The 21,724-nt window shown below is 42.0% G+C and overlaps 1 protein-coding gene across 1 annotated transcript; it reads left to right on the top strand.

Moving 5' to 3' along the window:
- Positions 1-7,316: 7,316 nt before the first annotated feature.
- GARIN3 (golgi associated RAB2B interactor family member 3) lies at positions 7,317-11,855 on the top strand. The gene is made up of 2 exons (XM_001113357.5): positions 7,317-8,018; positions 10,036-11,855. The coding sequence occupies exons 1-2, from the start codon at positions 7,401-7,403 to the stop codon at positions 11,245-11,247; spliced, it is 1,830 nt and encodes a 609-aa protein (XP_001113357.4). The 5' UTR covers positions 7,317-7,400; the 3' UTR covers positions 11,248-11,855.
- Positions 11,856-21,724: the final 9,869 nt, after the last annotated feature.

The raw sequence follows: 21,724 nt of genomic DNA, 5'->3' as shown, positions 1-21,724 counted from the left end.
CCTGGTTATTGCAGTATTTTTTTTTTTTTTTGTAATGGAAAACACCTGTCTGTGCATCAATGAGAGACAAGTAAAATAATCTATGGTGCATCCTTACAATGGCACACTACAAGGTTATGGAAACAAATAATGTATATTCATAATGTATCAACCTAAAAAACTTCAGGATATATTGTTAACATGGAAAAGGCGCAGAACAATATGTTTGGCTTGTATGTGTTTTTTTTTTTTTTTTTTTTTTTTTTGAGGCGGAGTCTCGCTCTGTCGCCCAGGCTGGAGTGCAGTGGCCGGATCTCAGCTCACTGCAAGCTCCGCCTCCCGGGTTCCCGCCATTCTCCTGCCTCAGCCTCCCGAGTAGCTGGGACTACAGGCGCCGCCACCACGCCCGGCTAATTTTTTTGTATTTTTAGTGGAGACGGGGTTTCATTGTGTTAGCCAGGATGGTCTCGATCTCCTGACTTCGTGATCCGCCCGTCTCGGCCTCCCAAAGTGCTGGGATTACAGGCTTGAGCCACCGCGCCCGGCCGGCTTGTATGTTTTTACGTTTTGTTTTTACATACAAGTCATACGTATTGTTCTGTACCTTTTCCAGGTGTATTTTATTTTTATATAATGTATATTTAAATGCACATGGTGATATCAGGAAGTTTGTATATCAAAATTCCAGCAAATAAAACTGGAAAGGTAAAGAAATGTTTTGCTTTTTAATTTACAAAATTTAAAAAATGATAAAATGGAAGGATTTTTTACTTTCCAATTTAAAATAAAAGAAAAATGATTTGTCAGAAATCATTGATTTGATTTGTAGAAGACAGTAATGACTGAAATGGCTAGTAAATTTAGAGCTAATTTTTTTGCAATATATATATATTTCTGATAACGAAAGTAAAGTATATTCTTGGTGGAAAGAGCAGACCAGCAATTAAATAAAAATTACATCTAATCTCACCCTGCAGAAATAATCAATGTTAATATTTATTTTACATTCTTCCAGTATTTTTTCAGAGTTAAATTTAATATTTACTTAGAATAATCATTTTATCCCAGCTCCTGGATCAGTTACCTCTTTCTAACTGTAGACAGTTTCTGTTCTTTTTCTTTTTTTTTTTTTTTTTTTGAGACAGAGTCTCCATCTGTCACCCAGGCTGGAGTACAGCACCCGGGCTGGAGTGCAGTGGGGTGATCTCGGCTCACTGCAATCTCCGCCTCCCAGGTTCAAGCGATTATTGTGTCTCAGCCTCCAGATAGCTGGGATTACAGGTGCGTACCACCACGCCCAGCTAATGTTTGTATTTTTATTAGAGGTGGAGTTTCACCATGTTGCCCTGGCTGGTCTCGAACTCCTGGCCTCAAGTGATCCACCCGCCTCGGCCTCCCAAAATGCTGGGATTACAGGCGTGAGCCACCAAGCCTGGCCTGATCTTTATTTTTATTTTTAATGTTAAGTGTTTTATTGTGTGTGTGTGTATGTGTGTCTGTGTGTGTGAATTTAGCTGCAAGTTTCTTCAATGTAACATTAAATTAATAATATGTAAACGGAGGCAGAGCATCTCATGATTTGTAAACAGAGCAAAACAGGGAGCCGAGCCAGGGAAGTTGTCCTAAGCCTGTGTGAGCAGCGAAGGATTCCGCTTGGGAGTGGGGCCGAATGCGGAGCAGGAAAGAAGCAAGACAGGAGTGGGGGATGGGAGGGGGAAGACAGAGGGCGCTAGTTGGATCATAATGTTGAGAAATACAATTATTTTGATCCTCTCCCTGACTTCTTTTTTGTATGTATACCAGCTCATTTTCCTTTTCAACCCGAGGCAGAGAGGCAAGCTGATTTGCATACTGGTCCTCAGGGGAAGAGTTAGGTGACGGTCTTTTCGGAGCCAGAAGGTGAGGCAGAAATCAGGTTGGCTTCCTGAAGTCCTAGGTGCCCCAGGCTGACCGCAGCTCAGCCCCCGCCACCTCGGCTGAGCAGCATTGACATAAAAGTACTGTGGATTGTATTTTAGGCCAGGGGATTTACCCAGCCAGTACATACTGTGTATGGTATGGAAATCTCCCCACCCTCACATCCTGCCTAGCTGGCAATGCTCCCCTGGGCTGCACACTCACTGAAAAGGCTATATATAGCTGTCTACTTCCCTTGCTTTTCAAAATCATAGATGAAGAATAAAAGTTATTGACTTGAAACCACTTCCCACAATGCACATTTAGACTTCAGCCACCTATAATCTTGTATGTCTACATATACTCAGTGCCTTGTATACACTGTTTTGTGTTACCACTCTTCACAGCTCTTCAACCTTAGGCTCATTTAAAATATATGCAAAACTATCCTTAGAACTGTGGTTCTGATCGTTTTTCTTCTTAAGAAACAATTATTGTTGGTTTTGAATATAGTGGTAAAGGGTATTAGAGTCACCATGCATTCAACTCATTTGTTATCAGTCTGCTGTGTATTTACTTGCCCTCCTGTTTTCTTCTCTTTCTTCAGTGTGTGTTCTACCGGCTTGTAAGCTCTCTAAAATTTAGATTCTAGCTTATACATGCTGTACCACATTCCTCGTCAAGAAAAATTACCCAAAACTCATAAATAAAAATCAAGCAAAGCAGGCAATATGTACTTCTGATGTCATATTAAAGCCTTGTTTAACATGCCTGCCGGGGGATTATTTAATTATCTAAGAGAATGAAGGAAGACAATGGGATTGGATCCATAAGTCAAGACTGAAGTATTGCTATTTTCTTCAATAACTTTATTGAGATATGTTTCATTGACCATAAAATTCATCCATTGAAAGTGTATAGTTTGATAATGTTTGGCATATATTCACAGAGTTGTACAGCCCTCTCAATTTAATTTTTAGAACATTTTCAACACCTTAAGAAGGCTATCCACGACTGATGAAAGTCTCACTCTTTGAAGGGAATGTTCTAGAAATGAAGTCTCCATCTTGCTGTTTCCCTGAGACAGCAAGTTGACCCAAGGTAGCTCCTGTTACCAGTTCCTTTCACACACACACATACATACACACACACACACACTCTCATACACACACATACACACACTTTAAATTTCTCACTAAAAAACATATGATGTACCACATATGCTATTTTGCAACCTACTTTTTTGTGTGTGCCCAGTATCCTAGGCCAAGCAACTTGCTTTTTCACTTGCTAATATTTATTGGAGATTACTCAATTTCAGCATACCTAATAGTTGCCTCAAAGTATGTGTGGTGGCTGAGCACTTCTCATTACTCTCACTGCTATCGCATACGTCTTACCCCAAATCATCTCTTGCAGGAGTTGCCCCATCTCTACTGCTGTCTTCCCTGCACTTCTATAATCTCTTTTTAGTATGGTGACCAGAATCATCTTCTATATTTATGGTTTGGATCATCCCCCGTTCAGAGCAAAGCCAAAGACCTCTCAGAGCGCTAAAAGGTCCATCCAACATGATCTGCTCATCCATCACCGCCCCAGTTGCCTCTCAGCCTCATCTCCAACGACCCTCCTCCTTACTCTACTTTCATCACTGTAGCCTGCTTGGAGTTCCTTAAACATACCAGGCATGCTGTCATCTCAGGGTCTTGGCCTTTGCTGCTTCCTCTGACTGAGAAGTTCTTTCCCCATCTTCATGGCTTCCTCTCCAATCTCCTTTATGTCTTCGCTCAAAGGTCACTTCTGGGCCCATCACAGTGGCTCACACCTGTAATCCCTACACTTTGGAAGATCTGAGGTGGGAGGATTGCTTGAGGCCAGGAGTTTGAGACCAGCCTGGGCAACACAGCAACACCCTGCCTCCACAGAGAATTTAAAAACTAACAGGGTATGGTGTTGTGCACCTGTAGTTCCAGCCACTTGGGAGGATGAGGCAGGAGGATCACTTGAGCCCAAGAGTTTTGAGTCTGCAATGAGCTGTGATCACATCACTGCACTCTAGCCTGGGTGACACAGCAACACCCTATCTCTTAAACAACAACAACAACAACAACAACAACAACAACAAAACCTTTCTCATTGAGCATTCTTTAACCACCACCTTCCCCTCCCCTACGCACGCTCTCATCCTGCTTGCCTACTTTTATGCAGCACTTACCAGCATTGGACATGCCATTTAATTTATTGGTTTATCATTGGGAACATATCAATGTTTTCCTGAACATATCGGGAAAAAAAAGGTTTACTGTCTATATACAAGCTCCAGGAGACCAAGAATATTTGTCTATTTTGTCCATTGCTATATTCCTGCATCTAAAAGAGATTCTGGCACAAAGTAGGCAATTAATCATATTAATGGAGTGAATGGATAAATTTATGCTGCATTGCATTTATATGTTTGTGTCCTATTTGTCCTATTAGTGTCACCAGTCTAGTATAGTTTAACCATTGCCACATTTTGGGATGTCAGTATGCTTTTGGTCTTATATGACCTTGCTGAAATTGCTTGTAACTTCTTTTTCTGTTGTTGTTTTTGAGACAGGGTCTCACTTTGTCACCCAGGCTGGAGTGCAGTGGTGCAATCTTGGCTCACTGCAGCCTCCACCTCCCAGGCTCAAGCAATCTTCCTGCTTCAGCTCCCCCAAGTAGCTGGGACTACAGGCGTGTGCCATCATGCCCAGCTAATTTTTTTTTTTTTAATTTTTAGTAGAGATGGGATTTTGCCATGTTGGCCAGGCTGGTCTTGAGCTTCTGAGCTCAAGCAATCCTCTCGCCTTGGCCTCCCAAAATGCTGCGATTATAGGCGTGAGCCACCATGCCAATCTGCTTGTAATTTTCCTGAGCCTTCATTTTTCCTCTATAAAATAGATACCTGGCCTGGTGTGGTGGCTTACACATGTAATCTCAGCATTCTGGAATGTTGAGGTAGGCATTCCAGAATGCTGAGGTAGGCATCTCCACTTGAGGCCAGAAGTTAGAGACCAGCCTGGTCAACATGGCGAGACCCTATCTCACAAAAAGCCAGGCACGTGGTGGTGCTGTGCTTCTGGTCCTAGGTACTGCTGAGGCTGAGGTGGGAGTTTCGCTTGAGCCTGGGAGGCGGAGGTTGCAGTGAGCTGAGATGGTGCCACTGCACTCCAGCCTGGGCTACAGAGCAAGACTCTGTCAAAAAAAAAAAAAGGTAACGGGGAGAGACCTACACTTTTAGTTTTTTAGAGACAGGATCTCACTCTGTTGCCCTGACTGGAGTGCAGTGGATAGAGCCACTGCTCAGTCATAGCTCACTGCTGCCTTGAACTCATGGGCTTATCCTCCTGACTCAGCCTCTTGAGTAACTGGGACTACAGGCATGCCACCATGTATAGCTAATATTTTTCATTTTTTGTAGAGCTGAAGGTCTTGCTATGTTACCCAGATTGATCTCTCCCTTGTGTTCTCAAGTGATCCTCCTGCCTTGGCCTCCCAAAGTGCTGAGATTACAGATGTGAGCCAAGGCACCCAACCAGAATTAAAATGTTTAGAAGAATGTATCATGGCAACAGCATGCCTGGCTTATAGTAGGTTCTCAATCATACAATTATAGTTTCTCTCATTATTAATTATTCATCAGAAATGACCTTAGGAGAAGAATATATGGCTATGTCTATATACAGCTCCAACTTCTTACTTTTTAACATAATTGTGTTGACTTTTAGTTATGATTCCGTTATAATAGAATATATGCCACTTTGTTTTTTCTTATTTTTCCCCAAAAAGTCATTCAATATCTTCAGAAAAAAAAATTTCAGCTTTTCAGAGATAGGAAACTTTGTCTTTGCATTTCCACTTTCTAGGGGGTCGCAAACAAAATACTTGCTCATTAAATTTTGTTGAATAAATAAATGGAAGAATGAATCTCAATGGACACAAGCAAGTTTATATTTACTGTGAGGCTGCAATGTGCCAGGCACTGCAGTTGGCACTGGGGGATATAAAAAATAACATTTCGTGGTTGAAGTTCATTTCAAGACCTCCACATGGTAATCATCGAGTTTGGGGGAACGTATGTTTATTGCAGAAGTAATTCTCTAGCTGGGGGAGGGGGAATTTGGATTCTTCACCTTGTACAAAGTAAAACAAAACAAAGCAAAAACTCCAGATAGATGTCTTTGCCATCATTTCTCAGAAGAGCTTTAAAAAGAAACAGAACGTCAGTGGCTTATCAAGTAGGCATCAAAAGTGAAGCAGCAGACATATCCGTGTGGGAAATCCTGTGGTGATTCAAGACCTCCAAGAATTCCTGTGGTTCCCAGTAAATCCCCACACATGTTACTACCTACCAATGACACTCACTTTGATGCAGAATGAGATTCTCAGTGAGCCGTGCAGCTTGAGGAAGAGAAAAAGGTTGGACCTAGAATCCGGCTCTGGACTCTAACCTCAAGCAAGACAATCTTGAGCCTCCGTTTTCTCACTCGAAAATGATGTTTTAAAAGATAAACCTGCGTCTGGCTGGGTGCGGTAGCTCACACCTATAATCCCAGCACTTTGAGAGGCTGAGGGTGGATTACCAGAGTTCGGGAGTTCGAGATCAGCCTGGCTAACATGGTGAAAAACCCTTGACTCTACTAAAAATACAAAAATTGGCTGGGCATGGTGGTGGGCACCTGTAATCTCAGCTACTTGGGAGCGTGAGGCAGGAGGATCGCTTGAACCTGGATGGCAGAGGTTGCAGTGAGCAGAGATTGAGCCACTGCACTCCAGCCTGGGGGACAAGAGTGAAACTCCATAAAAAAATAAAAAATAAAAAATAAAAACCACTTCAAATGAGAGAATAGTTGAGAAAATCCTCCATATCCTGAAAATCACTGCCCAAATGGAACCCTGGCTCTTTAGTTCTGATGGGGAACAGAGGTCCCTTGGGACCATTCGTTCAACACCTATTCCTGAGTGCCTGCTGGCACTGTGCCACCTACACACTGGGGACACAGAGATCAGCATCTAGACAGCACCCCTGCCCTTAGCAAGCACACCTTTACATGCCCAGGATTTCATCCCCAGGAAGCAATTCAGCTGAAGCAAAAATATTTTTGCAAGAAGATGATCCTTGAAGGGCTATCTAAAACAGCAAAACTGGAAACAACCCAGATATTTATAAAAGCAGAATGACTTCATAAATTATGCGTCCCAGCATTTTGATTGAAAAAAATACCCAGCCTACCCACACCTACACCCCGGCAAGGTCAGCCTCACCCCTGTGGAGGTGTTGATTTGTTTTGCGGGGAAGGCTGGTGACCCTGACTCGAAGGGATAGTTGCATGGAGGCTAGGACAAAGGGGTGTGAGATGAGTACAGGTCACAAAGGACTGCAGAGGATAAATGTGGTGGTGCCAGGAGATTTAGGCAGAAGCCCTGTAGGGAGATGGGCAGTTACCTTCTCTCCCTCTCTCTCTCGGGGACTCTATTTGTGGCTGGTGGAGTTGTCTTAAATGAAGAGAACTATGAGCAATGAATCTTGTTTACCTTATTACACAGCCCGCAGCTACTACTCAATGAGTGCGTTCAAAACCTCCATGGGGGACCTGCAGCGACAATTGTACAAGAGAGGAGAGTACGACATTTTCAAGTATGCACCGATGTTCGAGAGTAATTTTATTCAGATAAACAAAAAGGGAGAAGTGATTGATGTACACAACCGTGTCCGAATGGTGACAGTGGGCATCGTCTGCACCAGCCCCATCCTCCCACTGCCTGATGTCATGGTGCTGGCCCGACCAACTAAAATCTGTGAAGAGCATGTCAGACAGGGCTGGTTTGCCAAGGGGAGAGGTCGCAGGCCCGTCAAGACTCTAGAGCTCACGAGACTGCTTCCCTTGAAGTTTGTGAAGATCTCCATCCACGATCGTGAGAAACAGCAGCTGCGCCTGAAACTCGCCACTGGCCGTACTTTTTATCTGCAGCTGTGTCCCTCTTCTGACACACGGGAAGATCTCTTTTGCTATTGGGAAAAACTTGTCTATCTCCTGAGGCCACCAGTAGAGAGTTACTGCAGTACCCCGACACTTCTAACTGGGGACACAGCACCCGAAGACAACAAAAGCCTAGTGGTAAGCCTCTCTAAGGCTCGAGAACACGGGGCAGGGTCTTTGAGGAGCAGTTCAAAGCCAGTCCTACAAAGCCTTTGGTACTTTCTGAGGCCCACCTGGAAAATGTATTGCATTTGCAAGGGCTCAGGACCAAACGAGCCACTACTAGGGGACTTACCACACTGGGAGGTGGGAGGGCTTGTTCAAAGTGTCCCATAAGGCTGAATTTCAGAGACCTTAGGTATCAGCTACTCCGGTCTCACACCCAGGGTTGAAATCCTTTCTACACCATCCTGACTGTCAGTCTTTTCTTGAACACTTATTACCCCAACCCAGGTGGTCTGATGTGTTGTGGAACTTTTCTTTATTTGTATAAATATAAGGGGTGCAAGTGTAGTTTGTTTTTTTTCTTTTCGTGGCTATATTGTATACTGGTAAAATCTGGGCTTTTAGTGTAACCATCATCTGAATAATATACATTGTACCTACTAAGTAATTTCTCATCCCTCCACCCCCTCCCACCCTTCTGAGTCTCCAATATGCAATTGGAGTGTCCAATATGCAATTGGAGACTGTACAGTTTTTTGTGCTTTTTTTTTTTTTTTGAGACAGAGTTTCGCTCTTATTTCCCAGGCTGGAGTGCAATGGCATGATCTTGGCTCAGAGCAACCTCCACCTCCCAGGTTCAAGAGATTCTCCTGCCTCAGCCTCTGAGTCTCTGAGTAGCTGGGATTATAGGCACCCGCCACCATGTCCAACTAATTTTTGTATTTATTATTTTATTTTATTTTATTTTTTTAGTAGTGATAAGGTTTCATCATGTTAGCCAGGCTGGTCTTGAACTCCTGACCTCAGGTGATCCACCTGCCTCAGCCTCCCAAAGTGCTGTGCAAGATTTTTAACAATGAAGAAGTCTTTCTTCCATTTGAGTCACAGTCTGTCTCCCTGTGACTACCAGGCACTGCTTTCTGTGTCAATCAGCACACCCTGCGTGTGTGTATGCACATGCACAATCTTAGTAGCCACCAAAATGTAAAGTGAGTGTATCTCTTGACTGTGCAATCCCACTTCTGGAAATCTGTCCTGCAGAATATGTAAAAATAAGTGTACAAAATACAATGTCCAAGGATGAGGAATTGTATCAGTACTTTCTCTAGTACTGGAATTGCTCAACCAAAATTGAGTGACCATTGAAGGGGTACTGTAGATGGAACCTGGCAACAAATGAGAGCAAGACTTAGGCTTAGGCTGGGTGCAGTGGCTCATGCCTATAATCCCAGTATTTTGAGAGGCCGAGGAAGGCGGATCACCAGAGTTCAGGAGGTTGAGACCAGCCTGGTCAACATGATGAAAATCATCTCTACTAAATATACAAAAAAATTAGCCAGGCATGGTGGTGGGTGCCTGTTGTCCTAGCTACTCAAGAGGCAAAGGCAGGAGAATCCCTTGAACCCGGGAGGTGGAGGTTGCAGTGAGCCGAGATTGTGCCACTGCACTTCAGCCTGGGCGATAGAGTGAGATTCTGTCTCAAAAAAAAAAAAAAAAAGCCAACAACAAAAAAAAACAACTTAGACTTGATGATTTTAGAGATTCTGCTTTTCCTTCTCCTTCTTCTTCTTCTTTTCTTTTTCTAAACGGTGTCTCACTCTGTTGCCTAGGCTGGAGTGCAGTAGAGTGGTGTGATCTTGGCTCACTGCAGCCTCCGCCTTCTGAGTTCAAGCGATACTCCTACCCCAGCCTACTGAGTAGCTGGGATTACAGGCACGCGCCACCCTGTCCAGCTAATTTTTTGTATTTTTAGTAGAGTCGGGGTTTTGCTATGTTGGCAAGGCTGGTCTTGAACTCCTGGCCTCAAGCGATCTGCCCGCCTCGGCCTCCCAAAGTGTTGGGATTACAGGCGTGAGCCACCATGCCCGACCCAGGTTCTTCTAATTATAAGCCTTTGAATTGTTCAGCTCCAGGATAAGAGAGGAGCAGAAAGTTCTGATCTCCATTTCAGTCATCTCTATCTCATCTGTTTCTCTTCCCCTTGGTACAGGCTGCAGAGCTCCACAGAGAAAGGGATCAGAGTGAGACTGGGCTCCACAAGCCTTGTGATGTATCTGCAGCCACCTCTTCTGCTTATGCTGGGGGAGAGGGAATCCAACGTGCCTCCCACAGAACGGCTAGTGCAGCTTCTCTATCCCGGAGCACTCGAGGGACTGCTGAAGGAGCAGCAGCCAGGACAGCAGGTGGCATAGCAGTGGCAGGAACAGCAACAGGCCCTAGAACAGATGTGGCAATAGCAGGGGCAGCAACGAGTCCTGCAACAGGCGCTGTGAGCATAGCAGCAACCAAATCTGCAGGCCCAGGCCAGGTGACCACAGCGCTGGCGGGAGCAGCCATCAAAAATCCAGGAGAAAACGAATCCAGCAAGTCCATTGCAGGTGCTGCCAACATATCCTCAGATGGTATTAGCTTGGCCTTGGTGGGTGCCGCAAGCACTTCCTCGGCAGGTACTTCCACCTCGATGGCGGGGACCACCAGTCTCTCCCAAGACAGCAGCTTGAGTGCGGCGTTTGCAGGCAGTATGACGACCAGCAAGTGTGCAGCAGAAAGAACTGAAGGGCCAGCCGTGGGGCCCCTCATCTCCACCTTGCAGAGCGAAGGCTACATGAGTGAGCGAGATGGAAGCCAGAAGGTTTCCCCGCCCAGTGCTGAAGCCTGGAATGAAAAAAAGGAAAGAAGAGAAAAGAAGGACAGACATCCCAGTAGGAAAAGTTCTCATCACCGCAAGGCAAGTGAAAGTCACCGCAGGACAGCGGGGGACAAGAATCAGAAACCGTCCTCCCGCCGGTCCGTATCTGGCCATAAAAACATGAGAGATGACAAAAAAGAAAAAGGGCACAGCAACGTGAGGGGCAAGCGACATAGCTCCTCTCGCAAGAGCTCCACCCACAGCTCCACCAAAAAAGAGTCGAGAACAACTCACGAACTGGGGAAGAACCGATCTGCATCTAGCACAGGAGCTTTACGTAAGAAAGCCAGTAAGATCAGCTCGTTTTTAAGGAGCCTCAGGGCCACTCCTGGTTCAAAAGCAAGGGTCACATCACACGACAGAGAGGTAGATATCGTGGCTAAGATGGTGGAGAAGCAAAACATAGAGGCCAAAGTGGAGAAAGCCCAGGGTGGCCAGGAGCTGGAGATGATCAGCGGCACTGTGACATCCGAGACCACGGAGACGATCATCTTTGAAACCAAATCCATTTAAAGAGGAGCCAGGGCTACAACTGCCCAGGGATCTGGGAAGTATCCCTAGAGGAGCCCATCCCAGCTTTCTTTACTGCAGCTCAAATAATAAAGGAAATCATACAACTCCAAAAGAAATACAATCTTCTGTTTGAATTTTTCTGCCCATAGCCTGGTGGTGACCTCACAGTGGCTTCTGTGATGGTGGCTATGCTACAGCCGGAGACCCCAGCCTCCAGGCAGGTAGAGCCCCACCACCCACCCAGGCCCAGCAGAGCCAATGTGAATGTTCTGCTTTGCCTCAATCCCTTTCTTCTGTTGCTTCCCAGAGATTGTCAAAGCCACAGACGAAGAGCTGGGATGCACTACTGCCACCACGTCCCCACACCCATTCTCCTCTTTTCTCTGAATGCCCCTGAACATGGACATTCAGTCCAGTCCTTAGCCTAAGCAGAGACAGGATTCACCTCCCCTCAGGGGATATGCAGGTTAGAAGGAGCAGTGCAGCAGTATTTGTAGGCAATTAGAATAGGAAATCTACTCATCTAGATCAGGAATTGGCAAACCATGTTCTGAGGTCTAAATCTTGCCAGCTGTCTGGATTGGTAAATAAAGTTTTATTGGAACATAGCCACAGCCATTCCTTTGCATATTGTCTATGGCTGCTTTCACACTAAAAATGACAGCTCTGAGTAGTTGCAATGGAGACCATATGGCCCGCAGAATCTAAAATATTATCTGGGCCTTTAAGAAAATGTGTGCTGACTCTTGATCTAATCTTAACAAGTCTTCCTCCAAGGTGTAGACAGTGGAGAAATTCTCACATATGCTTACCAGTAGACAACTAGGAGAATGTTTACAGTAAAACAAGTTGTAATAGCAAAACCCTGGAAATTGCCCAAATGTTCCTCAAACAGGAGAGTTAATAAATTGTGGAATGGACTACAGTGCATAATCTACAATAGTGAAAATGAATGGCAGCTCTACATGTTAGCATGAATAAATCTTTATTTTTTATCTTTTTGAGACAGAGTCTGGGTTTGTTACCCAGGCTGGAGTGCAGTGGAGTAATCTTGGTTTACTGCAACCTTGGCCACCCAGGCTCCAGCAATTCTCATGCCTCAGCCTCCTGAGTAGCTGGGATTATAGGCATGCACCACCATGCCCAGCTAATTTTTTTGTATTTTTACTAGAGGCAAGGTTTCGCCATGTTGGCCAGGCTGGTCTTGAATTCCTGACCTCAAGCAATCTGCCCTCCTAGGCCTCCCAAAGTGCTGGGATCACAGGCATGAGCCACCGTGCCCGGCTAGCATGGATAAATCTTACATAATGTGGGATACTAAAAGCAAATCACAAAAATATATATGATATAGTTCAATTTGTAGAAGAGCTCAAAAATAAGATTCAACAATGGGATATATATTTGCTAAACGTAGAGAGAAAAACAAGCAAATGATAATCACAAAATTAAGGATAGTGACTATCTACAGGGTAAAGGGAGAGATGCCTGATCTGGGAGGCACACACAAGGAGTTTCAACAAAATAGTGATTATTCTATTTCTTGAAGAAGAGAGTGTATTCACGGGGTGTTGTTATTGTATCTTTAACATCTCTGAAATCAGGATTGTTTTTAAATCACTGTCAGCAAGGTGTCAACTGCATGTCACTATCACTGCCTTAGAAATGCCCTAATCAATTTATTTCATCAATGTTTTCCTTTTTACACATACACACGAGCGATGTATGACAGAATATCTAAGTCTGAAAGATATCTTTCAATAAGTATGAAATAAAAATTCTAAGTGACATAAAAAGTATTCAGAATACAGAAACATGGAAAAATGTTTAAATATATTAAGAAAAAAATAGTCCAAAATGCTGTACTAACATGATGTAAATTATGTGTTTGTGTGCAAGTTAATTCCCAGAATAAAAAAATCACACTACATTAGACATGGGATTACAAATTTTAAAAACCTTTATTGTAAAAAAATTGCCTTTCCATTTTTAAAAAACCTGTAAAAGGAGTCAATGAAAAACATTAAATTATTAACACCAGATAATAAAAGTCGGATTTGAGAAAAATGATTCCGGGAGCCATGTAAGTCCAGGAGGGGAGCACCTGCCCAGCCTTGCAAGTCTTTGCTCATTCTCTGCAGCAGCAGTACCTTGGAGGACAGAAGTTGGGTTTCCAGCAAAACTTAGGAACCTTTTCTGAACAGCAAATATGTGTAGTCGAGATGGAGGAGGTGAGAAGCGACATATTCTGGAAGGAGTGGTGGTTTGTCAGTATCAGGGGAATCCCTTCTCAGTTGCTCTAGTGGGCGGCTGGAAAATCTCACCTTGTGATTTTTGATAAATACCATAGGGGCTGAGATTAAGATGTTCTGGGAGTTGACTCTTGAAACAGTGGGTACAGGTAGAAGGACAGAGAGAGAGGCACACGCTCAAAAGTCTGAGAGGGCCTTTGGGAAAACCACCCAAGAGTGTGAAAGGTTGGCGGGTGGGGTAGAGGAGACAGATAAAAGGAAACTCATTTCAAAGCCTTTAGTCTGGAGTTCCAGATTTGTAGCTATGCCAGAGTCTGAATTATCCTAGCTACAAACGGTTTAATTTCATGATTGTGTAGACTATGGTTTTATCTTTTGCCTTTCTTCTAGTCTTGTTTTATGCACCCTCCCCTCCCTGAAGGGTTTCTTCAGCATGAATATATTTTATTCACCCAAACGCAATTTAAGTAAACTAGAGATGGGGACTTGCCCACCACAGCGTGCTGTACCATGCACTTTCTCTACATTTCCTTTTCTATCTTGATACTTCATCAGAGATAGATGCATAAATACCTACGTATTTCAAAGCAACAGGCCTCTTCCTCAGAGGGAGTTATCAATTGGGGCATCAAGTCAATATCCCTATCAGATAAAAGCCAATACTTTTAACAGCAATATTCGTCACCATGGTAACAATTCTGCTGCTGCAAGTGCAATGAGACAGTGGATGGTTGATTACTAACCAATGATCCAAACTTAAAGTCTGGCATTACATGCATAAGTACAAAGATGACAAAGCAATATTTTGGCAAAAGCAGTATAAGATCACGCATGCAGTTGTCATGTTAGGGTGGAATCTTTCAAGCAGAGGAAACCCGTCTATGGCGAGAAGAAGCAAGGTGCCTCAAAATGTTGAAGGCAGACCATCATGGCTGGCAGGGCAAGAATGGAAGGCGAGATGCTAGAGGGAGCAGCAGGAGACAGACTGTGCAAGGCTTTGAGGTTCGTGTATGCAACTTTAACTTCTGTCCTTAGTAATGAGAAGCCACTGAAACATTTTAAGTTGAGGAGTGACTTGATCATATTTGCACTTTGTAAAGGTCGCTGTAGTTGCTGTGAGAAAAAATATTTGGGAAAGTAGTTGTTAATATGTGACCGTATGTAATTTCTGCCTCTTGCTGCAGGATCTATAAAATGAGATTAGAGCAGATGCTTTGAAAGACATGCTCCCATTAGAAATATCCATGTGATGGCTGGGCTCTGTGGCTCATGCCTGTAATCCCAGCACTTTGGGAGGCTGAGGCTGGCGGATCACCTGAGGTAAGGAGTTTGAGACCAGCCCGGCCAACATGGTGAAACACCGTCTCCACTAACAATACAAAAATTAGCCAGCCATGGTGGTGCGTACCTGTAATCCCAGCTACTCAGGAAGCTGAGGCAGAAGAATCTCTTGAACCTGGGAGGCGGAGGTTGCTGTGAGCCAAGATTGGCCACTGCACTCCAACCTGGGTGCAGAGCGATACTCTGTCTCAAAGAGGAAAAAAAAAATATTCATGTGGGGTATACGTGGTGATGCACTATCCAGACCCTCCTTCAATGAAGGACTTGTGTCCTCAGTTGCTGAGAATGCTGCCCATAGACACCTTTCAGCTGGCAGTGAGTTTAGAAATTGTGCCAGTTGCAGAGATCTCTTTCACCCAATGTGATGCTCTTTCCAGAGCCCACATCAAGAACAGTGTGATGTAGCATATGAAGGTCTGGCTGTCAGCCCAATACAGACCAAGTCTGAAGGGCTATTCTAGTTCCAGAGCTTCCTGAGGGGCCTGCATCAAAATTCACCTTCCTTCCCTGTGTACTCCTGCTTCCACCCTTTTCCCTTCCACAGGTGCTGGTCCTAAGGGCGCTCCTTAATAAACATCCTTCCCACAAAACTCTGTCTCAAAATCTGCTTCACAGAGAACACAACTTGCAACATTATGCCAGTGTAATGCACTGGGGTCACCTCCTTGTGACTTCACTAATGTTATGAAAAGTGTTGATGATAGCCAGGAAGGATATAAGGTAGCATATACAATTTTGAATTTAAATAATTTTAAAACTAGGTATATTTGCTTACTGCCAAATTAATGGGTCTATTTGAGAAAATTCAAAACATGTAGAGATACAAAAGGAAACAAGTATTTTATTGACTACTTGGATAATTCACTTCTTACTGCTTCCAGAGAGATAGAGTAGATGTGATTTTCTCTGTTCTTCCTGATCAGTACAACTAAAGATCTTGAACATTACATATAAAACAAACAGCAGAAGACTTGAAAGGTGGAAAGAAAGCTAGGAACCTCAGGAACTGAGGAACAACATCGGGGTTATTTCCCTGGGTTTTTTTGTTTGGTTGGTTAATTTTTGCCTCATATATTCCACAACCTGGAGGTGAAGAAGCTGGAACCACTTACGCCAAAATAATCCCAACAAAGATATGATCAGGAGAAAATAAATAAATAAATAAAGACCAGGAAAGGGGCAGCCAAGGAAAGCAGAAAACTTTTACACAATTACAAGTCTACTTCAGCGAAACATCACAGAAAAAAAGAAAAAGAAAAAAAACCTGTGGCCCCACCCTCACCCATGGCAAAGGCCGAGTAGAGCTGAGATTAACATCTAACATCCTCATGAGGCTGTAATGAGGCCTCCTATATCCCAAGTGTGTGGTATCAGAGAATGCCAAGGAAGGAGCTTGGACTTTGACTTCCACTCCTGATAGCTGGTGATGAAGGCCTTCCCTCCTCTTCCCTATGCTAGTGGTGTCCATTTGGGGAGCTGGAACTCCCACCCTTGCCCAGTAGTAATGGGAAGTCCACCCTGGGGGCCAAGTAACTGCTATAGAAGTAACAAGGTGACGCCCCCTCCTCATCTCCTACTGGAATAGAGTCAGAAGAAGTCCACCAAAAGTAAGTTTTAAATAAGATTCAGAGTTTTCTAATGAATAAATGTCCAGACTTAAACCAAAAATTGCTAGTCATACCAAGAAATAGGAAAATTCAAAACGGAATGAAAAGAGACAACCTATAGGAGACAACATCAAAATGACAGAGATGTTAAGTTAATATCATAAAAACTTTAAGGCATCCATGAAAAGGGAGTTAGGAATGTTCTTGGAACAAATGAAAGAAATAGAAATCCTCAGCAAAGAATAAAAAAACTTCAACAAAGAAAAAGAAGATGAAAAAGAAGAACCAAACAAAAATTTTAGAACTAAAACTATAATAGCTGAAGAAAAAAGCTGAAGAAAAACAGAAAAAAAGAAAATAGCTGAAGAAAAAAACTATAATAGCTGAAGAAAAAAGAAAAAATAGCTGAAGAAAAATTTTAGAACTAAACTATAATAGCTGAAGAAAAAAGTGCTTGGGTTGAACTGCAGAATGGAGGAGAAGACAAAAAAAATCAGTGAACTGAAAAAGGATAACAGAAAGTACCCAATCTAAACAACATAGAGAATAGTGATTAGAAGAAAAATAAAGCCTCAAGGCCTCGTGGGACTATAACAAAAAATCTAACTTTGTGTCACTGAAATCCTAGAAAGAGAGAAGAAGGGGTAAAGCTGAAGAAATAAAGATTGAAAGCCCTCAAATTTAGCAAAGACATAAATCTACAGATTGAAGAAGTGGAGATAACACCAAATAGGGTGAACTCAGAGAAATCCATGCTAAGACAAAGCACAATTAAAGGCTGAAAACAAACAAACAAAAAATGTGGCCAAGGTAGGAAGATCACTTGAGCTCAGGAGTTTGAGAACAGCGTTGGCAACATAGGGAGAACCCGTTTCTACATTTTTTTTTTTTTTAAATTAGCTAGACATGGCGGTTCACAGTTGTAGTCCCAGCTACTCAGGAGGTTGAGTTGGGAGAACTGCTTGAGCCTGGAAGGTTGAGGCTGCAGTGAACTGTGATCATACCACTGCACGTCAGCCTGGGAAAAAGAGCAACACCCTGTCTCAAAAAAATAAATAAATAAATAAATTTTTTGAAAGTAGCTAGAGAAAAATGACGTATATCTATAGGGGAAAACAATTCAAATGACAGAGGATTTCTTATCAGAAACCATGGAAAACAGAAGGAAGTGGCACATTGTTTTTCATGTGCTGAAAGAAAAGAGTTGAAACCCAGAATCCCATCCCAGCAAATTAATGCTTCAAAAATAATGGGAAAATCAAGACATTATAAATTGAAGGAAAACAAAATTTGCCATCAGTAGACCTATCCTACAAGAATGGCTAAAGGATGTTCTGTAAACAGTAAGGAAATGATTTATAAAAAGTAGGGCGGGATTGTGGAAGATAAAGAAAGAACATAGTAAGCAAAAATATGGGAAAACACAATAGATTTTTCTTCTCTTGCATTTTCTAAGTTATGTTTGACAGTTTAAGCTGTCTGATGGGATTAAAATTTTGTTGAGGAAATATCTAAGGCCATTATATTATAAATGTGGGAGAGTAAAGGGATAGAAAGAAAGGTAAGGTTTCTATATTTCACTCAAACTACTAAAATGGCATGATGGATTGTAAAAAGTTACATATACATAATAGAATACCTAGAGCAATCACTAAAAAAGCTAAAAAGAAGGTATACTCAAAAACATTATAGATAAACCAGAACAGAATTTTAAAAACTGTTCAAGTAAACCACAGGAAGGCAGGAAAAATAAAATAGAAACAAAAACACAGAGAACATAAAGCGAAAAATAAAATGGCATACGTAAGCCCTGACATATTAATAATCACGTTAAATGTAAATGGTCTAAATACACCAATTAAAAGACATTGGCAGAGTGAACAAAAAAGCATGACCTAACTACATGCTGTCAACAAAAGCTGCCTACAAATATAATGATATAGGCATTTTGAAAGTAAAAGGATGAAGAAAGATGTGTTATGAAAATGTTAATCAAAGTGAACCAGAAATAGCTATATTAATATGATAGACTGCAGAGCAGAGAAAATTACCACAGAGAGGCATAATGATAAAAAGGATATTAAAGGGACCAAGAAGACATAGCAATTCTAAGTGTTTTAACCAAATATAAGAGTTGCAAAATATGTAGAGTAAAAACTGGTAGAACTGAAAGTAATAAACAAATCCACATTCGTAGTTTGAGGAGGCACACCCCTCTCTCAAAAATTTAAAGAACAATTAAACAGAGAATTGGTAATTATATAGAAGACATCAATAACACTATCAACTAATGGGATTTAATCAAAATTAATAGAACACTCCACTCAACAACAACAGAATACACATTCTCATCAAGATACCACAGAATGTATACCAAGATCAGGACAACATCCTGGGCCATAAAAGAAACTTCAACAACTTTAAAAGAATTGAAATAATACCATGTGTTTTCTGACCACAGTGGAATCAAACTAGAAATCAATAACAGAAAGGTAACAGGAAAATCTCCAAACACTTAGAACTGTGTTGTTAGAATCTAAGTGGTAAAAGGGAGTCAAAAAGGTAGTCTAAAGGGAAATAAAAATTACATTGAATTGGCAGGGCACGGTGGCTCATGTCTATAATTCCAGCACTTTGGGAGGTTGAGACAAGGGGTTTGCTTGAGCCTATGAGTTCGAAGTAGAAATGAGCTATGATTATGCCTCTGTACTCCAGGCTGGGCAACAGAGTGAGACTCCAGAAATAAAAAAGAAATATAAATCATATCAAAATGTGTGGGATACAGGTAAGTAAAGGAATTAGCACTGTATGCATGCACTTTCTAGAAAAGACAAAGAAGTTTTTTTCTTTTACTTTTTCTTTTTTTTTTTGGTTTGAGACAGGGTCTTGCTCTGTCGCCCAGGCTGCAGTGCAGTGGCACAGTCTTGGCTCACATAAACGTCAATCTCCTAGGCTCAAGCAATCCTCCCACCTCAGCCATGTGAATAGCTGAGACTACAAGCAAGTGCCACCACACCTGGCCAATTTTTGTATTTTTTGTAGAGATGGGTTTTTGCCATGTGGGCCAGGCTTGTCTTGAACCCTTGACCTCAGGTGATCTGCCCGCCTCAGCCTCCCAAAGTGCTGGGATTACAGGCGTGAGCCACTGCACCCGGCCTAATTTTTTTTTTTTTTTTTTGAGGCAGAGTCTTGCTCTGTTGCCCAGGCTAGACTGCAGTGGAGCAATCTCAGCTCACTGCAACCTCTGCCTTCCAGGTTCAAGTAATTCTCCTGCCTCAGCCTCCCAAGTAGCTGGGATTACAGGTGCACACCACTATGCACAACTAATTTTTGTATTTTTAGTACAGACAGCATTTTGCCATGTTGGCCAGGCTCGTCTCGAGCTCCTGACCTCAAGTGATCCACCTGCCTTGGCCTCCCAAAAGTGCTGGGATTACAGGCGTGAGCCACCATGCCCAACCTGAAGAAAGAAATTTTAAAAGACCTAAGTCATGGATTGGATTTCTCAACATAGTAAAAATGTCAGTTTTCCCCAAAGTAATATACAGATTTAATATGATTTCTATCAAAATCCTAGTTATTCTGTAGATTTAGAAGTGATTATTCTAAAATTTATATGGAATGGGAAAGGAATGGGAATAGAACAGTTGTGGAAAAAAGAATAGAGTGGGATGAATCAGTCTACCTAATTTTAGGACTATACAGCTATAGTGCTATACAGCTATAGCAATCAAGACTGTAAGTTACGGATGGAGGGATAAAACAGATAGCTAAATGGAACTGAATAGAATACCCAGAAATAGATCTTTACAAATATGGCTGACAGATTTTTAAAAATAGAAGTGCAAGAGTAATTTTAAAAAATAGACTTTTGCACATACGGTGCAGGAGCAATCAGACATCCATAGGCAAAAAAATTAACCTTAAATAAGGCTCACACCTTATTTTAAAAAATGAACTCAAAATAGATCACTGACTTACTTTAAAAACAGAAAACTGTAAAACTTTTAGGAAAGAAACATCGGGGATAATCTTTGGAAACTAGGACTTGGAAAAGAGTTATTAAACTCAACCCTGAAAGTATAACTAATAAAGGGAAATATTGATAAGCTAGACTCCTCCAAAATTAAAAACTTTCACTCTTTGAATGACTTGGGGAAAAGAATAAAGACAGGCTAAAAACTGGAGCAAATATTTGCAAACTACATATTCCATAAAGGACTAGTATGTAGAATATACAAGGAACTCTCAAAATTCAACATTAAAAAAAAACAAACAGTCCAATTAGAAAATAGGGAAAAGATATCAAGATAAATTTTTTTCAGAGGATATACAGATAGTACATAAGCCCATGAGAAAATATTCAGTATCATTAGTCATTAGGGAAATGCACATTAAAGCCACAATAGTTTAATACTATACACATATAGATACTACTATACACATATTAGAATGATTAAAACAAAAATAATAAATAAGGAACAACACCAAATTATGATGTAAAACCAGAGAAACTATACCACCCACACATTGCTAGTGGGCACGTAAAGTAAGCCAATAAGGAAAACAATCTGGTAGTTCCTTTTTTTTTTTCTTTTGAGACAGAGTCTCATGTGTTCCCCAGACTGGAGTGTAGTGGCGCGATCTCGGCTCACTGCAACCTCCACCTCCTGGGTTCAAGTAATTCCCCTGCCTCAGCCTCCTGAGTAGCTGGGATTACAGGCATGTGCCACCATGCACAGCTAATTTTTTAAACTTTAATAGAGACAGGAGGTTTCACCATATTGGCCAGGTGGGTCTCAAACTCCTGACTTGAAGTGATCCACCCACCTCAGCTTCCCAAAGTGTTGGGATTACAGGCATGAGCCACCATGCCAGGTTGGTAGTTTCTTAAAAATTAAACATGCCACTACCATACAACCCAGCAATTGTACCCCTTGGCATCTATCTCAGAGAAATGAGGACTTACATTCACACAAAAACTTGTAAACATACATTCATAGCGGCTTTCTTTGTAATATCCATATACTGAAGACAACACAGATGTAAAACCCACTTGTTGTACACCCATCCCATGGAATAATATTCAGTTAAAAAATGGAATGCACTATTTATTCATGCAACAACATAGATGAATCTCCAGAGAATATGCTAGCTAAAAAAGTCATCCACCAAAGGTAATATACTGATTGATTCCATTTATATAACATTCTTGAAACTAAAAAAAGCAGATTAGTGGTTGCCATGAGTTAAGAGGGAGGTGGGAACAGGAGGGAAGTA

Source organism: Macaca mulatta, chromosome 6 (assembly GCF_049350105.2).
Source record: "Macaca mulatta isolate MMU2019108-1 chromosome 6, T2T-MMU8v2.0, whole genome shotgun sequence".
Lineage (NCBI taxonomy): Eukaryota > Metazoa > Chordata > Mammalia > Primates > Cercopithecidae > Macaca > Macaca mulatta.
Note: the sequence above shows the minus strand (reverse complement) of the source record. Positions and strands in the feature narration are given on the sequence as shown.

Excerpts from the sequence above, each read along its gene's own strand:
- GARIN3 (XM_001113357.5), top strand. The coding sequence starts at position 7,401 with ATGAAGAGAACTATGAGCAATGAATCTTGTTTACCTTATTACACAGCC. Across the intron at positions 8,019-10,035 it reads AAGACAACAAAAGCCTAGTG|GCTGCAGAGCTCCACAGAGA; the intron begins GTAAGCCTCTCT and ends CCCTTGGTACAG.